This window comes from Aythya ferina (genome assembly GCF_964211825.1).
Source record: "Aythya ferina genome assembly, chromosome: Z".
Taxonomy (NCBI): domain Eukaryota; kingdom Metazoa; phylum Chordata; class Aves; order Anseriformes; family Anatidae; genus Aythya; species Aythya ferina.
In genome coordinates, this window is record NC_140299.1 from 10,618,654 (window position 1) to 10,624,582 (window position 5,929).

Genomic DNA, 5,929 nt, shown 5'->3' on the forward strand with positions numbered 1-5,929 from the left:
TCTCTCTGTTACTTCCCTGCGGCTGAGACGGGTGGAGGAGGTGGGCAGGGGTCCGTCCCCTTAACAGGGACATGAGGCTGTGACACGGCCATTGAGGCATTTATCGAGCACCCAGGGCACGCCTGGCCCTGGCCAATCTGCTTCAAAGGAAGGCGAGAATTAGGAAAAGGGGCCATGGGCTGGCCGAGGTAGTTGCTACCTGCACAGCACATAGTTACGTGTCCTTCCTGACCAAAATACACACATCGTGGCCCCCCCCATGGCATCCCACTGCCTCTCCCATCACCCATCCCTGGGCCCTGATGCCCACCCCGTGGCGTGGTGGCACAAGCAGTGGCACCCACATCACAGCGTCCCATGTGCCACCACAGGTGGTGGCCCGTCACCACCGGGTGCCCGCCCTGCTCGGCCTCTGCCCCACTGCTGCCGGGAGCTCCCCCCTGTCCCCCTGCTCCTGCGTGGGCTCCTCTTCCCGGGCTCTGGTCCAGCCCAGGGCCTGCTCCAGTGGGAGTCCTCCACAGGCCGCAGCCTCCATCAGTGCAGGTCCACCTGCTCCATCATGGTCTCCTCCACAGATAGAGAGTGGAGCCGTGCTCCTCCGTGGTACTCCATGGGCTGCAGAGGGACATCCTGCTTCACTATGGGCCTCACCACAGGCCACAGGGGACTTCTGCTCCGGCACCTGCAGCACCTCTCCCCCTCCTTCTTCACTGATCTTGGAGACTGCAAGGCTGTTCCTCACTCCTCTCTCTGTCCCAGCTGCTTTGAGGTGCAGCTTTTTTTTTTTTTTTTTTTTTTTTTTTTTTTTTCCCTGTCCTACATCTGCTCTCACAGAGGTGCAACCAACATCGCTTCTGGCTCAGCTCTGGTCAGCAGCAGGGCCCTTACCTAACATGGGACAGGTCCTAGATTCTTCTCACAGAAGCCATCCCTATGGTCCCCTGCTACCAAAACCTTGACATGTTAACCCAACTTCTCAGCACCCAACACCTCAGCACCCAAGTTCTCAACCAAAACCTTGACAAATAAACCCACTACTCAGCACCCAAATCCTCCGCACACAGCACCTCATCATACAACTCCTCAGCACACAGCACCTCAGCACCCTACTCTTCGGCACACAATTCCTCAGCACTCAACTCCTTAGCTCCCAACACCTCAGTAACCAACGTATCAGTGCCCAACACCTTAGCACTGAACCCAACTCCTCAGCACCCAACACTCTGGATGCCAGCAGGGCTCCGTGGCTGGCTGCAGCACCCCAGGGCCGGCCCTTTCACGTGGCTCCTTTACCTTCTGGTCACATCCTCCGTGCTGGAGCAGCACATGGGAGTCATATTGGGCCGGGACCACCCTCACTGCACAAAACTACGCATCCTTCCTGACCGAAATATGCACGTGAATATGGCATTGATATCAGCGGGTAGTCCCTGTGTAACCTGGGAATGGCCATAGTGCAAACAAGGGGCAGCAGGAGGGAGGGAGTGTCTTCCCCAGAAAGTGTTTTCCTTGTTTGAGCCTCCATGATGCCAGCTCCCCCGCAAGGCACTTGGTAATCACCAGCAAGGAAGCACAGTTTCAACATCAGATTTTCAGAATTCCAATCCCAAATCTTGTAGGGGTGGGAATGGCCCCTTCATGGTGGAACCACCCCGATTGCACAACCCAAGCCTGGGCAGAGCTGCCACCTGCAGCCCCGTGGCAATAAAAAGGCGAGGGAGCCCTGCTGTTAGCCAATCCTGAGCTTAGTTTTTGCAATATGTATGAGTTGATTATGTTCGAACTAGATAAAAGGCGACTGAGCTATCCATTAAAGTTGAAGTTCATTGTTCACTCATATTGAGCGTCTGTGTCTTCCTTCCGTCGACAACAAATTGGCGCCTGAACAGGGACCCGTCTGAACGGGATTTGGACACTGCTGGCAGTGATCCTGGGCCACGGTTGGATGGAATAAGGGAGGATCCGGTCCTGCAATGCAGCCCAGGAGGTGGAAGGGACAAGAATCCCCGCACCCGCGTTGGGAAGGTGAAAGGGACGTGGAGTCCCCGCACCCGGGAGAGGATCCCGCCGGTCACGCGTCGCCGAGGGCTGAAAGGTGAAAGGGACAGGAGTCCCCACACCCACAGCTCAGAAGGTGGAAGGGAGTCCCCGCACCCGGGATGAGCCTATAAAGGGTCCTGCCGGAGAAGCGCCGTCGAGGTCTTTGCAAAGGCTGCAACTGTATATATAAAGGTATGAGAGACAAGCGGCGTATGATTTGCTCAGATGCTTTTTAGAAAAGCGGAGCGCGCAGCTTATAGACTGCAAAAAGGATTTACCAGGATTATTAGCATATGGAGTAGCGCAGGGTTGTTTTATCAATCCTGATACAGTTTTTGAACAAACAGAGTGGCGTAAATTTGGGGACAAATTGTTTGATGAAGTTATTGATGAAAATAAGGCTGCTAAAAAATTATTGAAGCCTTGGAGAGCAGTCACTAACGCTTTAGCTACACATCAGGCTGAGCAGAGAGTTGCTGCTACCGCTACAGAGCGACTGGGATTGCCGGGAAGTGCTGGAGCTGGGCATTGCCCACTGCCGCCTTCAGAGAGAATGATAACACTGCCTCAGGGGGCTACGGGGCAATGGGAGCCTCCCCCCCCCCTCAGTCCGCGGAATCGAACTGCAGCCAACCCTCACCATGAGGCGAGTCGGCACAGAGCAGAGGGACGGACATCAGGACCCTGCAGCCTGCCTGACGTAACCATGGAAGCAGTGGTGGCTGTGCTGCTTCTCTCTGGCATGTTTTTGATCTGTGGAGACCGTGCATGGCAAGGAGTACCAGCCAATGCTTTTGGAGGACCGTGTTACCTAGGGCGACTCACACTTTTCGCTCCAGATTCACACTCGTGGCAGAATTAGACAAGGAGCAGAAGAATTAAACGAGAACTAAAAACTTTGGGTTCTGACTGTAATGATGATGTAGAGTTGTGGGGTCCAGCAGAAAGATTCTTTGCTTCTTTGGTGCCTGGTGTGGGAACTGCACACGCTTTGACTAACATTAATAAGCTTGCTTGTTGGGCTGTTAAACAATCAAATGTAACAACACAAGTTCTTTCTGAAATGTCACAAGATATGGAGAGTCTAAGACATGCTGTATTGCAAAATAGGGCCGCTATTGATTTCTTGTTGCTGGCTCAGGGACATGGGTGTGAAGATGTAGAAGGAATGTGTTGCTTTAATCTTTCCAACCATGGTCAATCAATTCACGACCAGTTGAAATGGTTAAGGGATCATACGCAAAAAATTGTAGTACAAGATAGTTGGTTTGAAGGTTGGCTTAAATCTGTTTTTGGGAACATGGGTGGATGGGTTTTCTTAGTCAAAGAGGGACTTCGCTTTCTACTTATAATGATATTGATTATAGTTGCTGCACGTATAATCTTTAACTGCCTAACTAAGAAACTAGAGCAACTCACAGAGAAGGTATTTGTAGCGCAAAATAAAAACGGGGGAATTGTGGAGGAATGGTTAAGTGAAATAGGACATGTGGATGTTGGGCAGTTAGGAGGCAATGGGCTAGTGAAGTACCGTACTCAACTCACATGAATTTGGGCACATACGCAGCTGGCTGAGAGCCAGTCAGGCTCAAGGACTTGATGCCTTTGAGCGATTGGGAAAGTCCCTAAGGCGGGACGGTAGCTAAAAGAAGGAGGAACTAACTGAAAAGACTGGGAAATGTTAACCAATCCTAAGCTTAGTTTTTGCAATATGTATGAGTTGATTATGTTCGAACTAGATAAAAGGCGACTGAGCTATCCATTAAAGTTGAAGTTCATTGTTCACTCATATTGAGTGTCTGTGTCTTCCTTCCGTCGACAACACCCTGCGAGGAGCTGCCCGTCCGCCCGTCCGCCTGCTGCAGAGATGGTGCCGACGACCTCCCTCCTGCTGCTGCTCGGCCTGGCCCTGCTGGCCCCCGGCCTCTCTGCTGACCAGGTAAGGGGATGGGGATGGGTTTGGGGATGGGTAGTGGGACTGTGCCCTTGGGGGCCTCCTTGCCTGCCTCCTGCCCGGTGCTGAGCCCTCTCTGCCCCAGTGCGTGCTGACCGGGCGCTGGATCAACGACGTGGGCTCCGACATGACCATCGGGGCTGTGAACAGCAATGGTGAGTTCACCGGCACCTACCACACGCCTGTGATGACCACGACAAAAGATATCAAAGCATCACCTCTGGTGGGAATCCAGCACTGCAAGACACAGCCCACTTTTGGCTTCACTGTCAGCTGGAATTTTACAGGTTCGTCTCCTCTCCTTGTGCTGTCCCCGGTGCTCCCATCCACTCCCTGTGCTTTCTCCTTCCGCTCTACCCTCCCCTGTGGTGCCCTGATGCTCGGCAGCCCTGCCGTGTGCCAGCCTTGAGGCTCTCCTGCCCTTCATGCAGCATGCCCTAGGGCTCCCCACCTTTGGTGTCCCCAGAGCTCCCCCATCCCCTCCCATGTCCCCACTGGTCCCCCATGCCTGCCCCCAGAGCCTCGCCACCTCTGGGTGAGGAATCTCCTCCTACCACCTATCCAAATCTCTCCTCTCTTACCTTCAAGCCGTTCCCCTTGTCCTATCCCTCCACCCCCTGACAAAGGGGTCCCACGATAGCAGAGCAGAGGGGGACAATCCCCTCCCTCGTCCTGCTGCCCACGCTGTGTTGGTGCAGCCCAGGACACGGGGCAGCAAGCACACGTTGCTGGCCCATGTCCCGCTTCTCGTCAACCAACACCCCCAGGCCCTTCTCCTCGGGGCTGCTCTCAGTGCATTCCCCACCCAGCGTGTGTCTGTGGTGTTCCCGAAGTTCCTGAGTGTGCCAGAGGGCAGGGACAGCCCGAGCGAGCTGTCCCCAGGGCCAAGGAGCCCAGACCCAGCCACGCTCCCCTCACCTGCCCTTCCCCACAGACACCACCGCCGTCTTCACGGGCCAGTGCTTCGTGGACACGGAGGGCAAGGAGGTCCTGAAGACCATGTGGCTCCTGCGGTCACACGTCAACAGCATCGCTGACGACTGGAATGCCACCAGGTGAGCCCGGAGCAGAGGCACGGGGCCTAGGGAGAGACGTGGTGGCCCCGTGCCTCCTGCCTGACGTCTCCTGCTCTGTCCCTGCAGGACCGGCACCGTCACCTTCACCCGCCTGCCATAAGAGATGGAGCGAGGCTGGCCCCGTGGGGGTCCCAAGGCTGGCCACTGGCTTCTAGAGGCCTTGTGGCACCTGAAGGGGGCTACAGGATAGCTGGGGTGGGACTCTGTGCCGGGGGGTGATAGGGAATGGCTTTAAAGTGTAAGAAGGGGGATTTAGATTAGATACATGTATTCGTAAGAAATTCTTCACTCAGAGGGTGGTGAGGCCCTGTCCCAGGCTGCCCAGAGCAGCTGTGGCTGCCCCATCCCTGGCAGTGCTCAAGGCCAGGCTGCATGGGGCTGGGGGCAGCCTGGGCTGGTGGGAGGTGTCCCTGCCCATGGCAGGGGGTTGGAGTTAGGTGGTGTGTAAGGTCCCTTCCAACCCAGAACACTCTGTGACTCTGTGATTGCGTGACAACACCTGGGCATGGCCAATGCCCCTGCCTCTCCTCACAATAAAGCTTTACTGCAAACACCTCTGGCTCCTGTCACCTCTTGTCCATTCAGGCTATATTTGAGCCCTGGCTCCCGTGGGTGTTGGGTCTGTCTGGGCTGGAGTCACCTTTCTCTGCAGCAGCCCACACAGTGCTGTGCCCTGCACTCAGAGCTGGAACAGCACTGGTATCACTCCCGGATTAGCCACTTGGTTGATTGTTGTCCATTCTCCATGGTATTACATAGGTGACACTTCCCACTAGGAACCGTGCCCACACACCTACCACCTCCAGTGACTTGTGTTAGTGTTACCCTTATGCCTTTTCCCCAACTGCAATGTAGAGGG

General features: G+C 55.1%; 1 protein-coding gene across 1 annotated transcript; it reads left to right on the plus strand.

Annotated features, from left to right (window-relative positions):
* The first annotated feature begins 2,008 nt into the window (after positions 1-2,008).
* LOC311427297 (avidin-like) lies at positions 2,009-5,623 on the plus strand. Its single transcript, XM_084504598.1, has 4 exons — positions 2,009-3,979; positions 4,080-4,281; positions 4,929-5,049; positions 5,137-5,623. The coding sequence occupies exons 1-4, from the start codon at positions 3,908-3,910 to the stop codon at positions 5,168-5,170; spliced, it is 429 nt and encodes a 142-aa protein (XP_084360724.1). The 5' UTR covers positions 2,009-3,907; the 3' UTR covers positions 5,171-5,623.
* Positions 5,624-5,929: the final 306 nt, after the last annotated feature.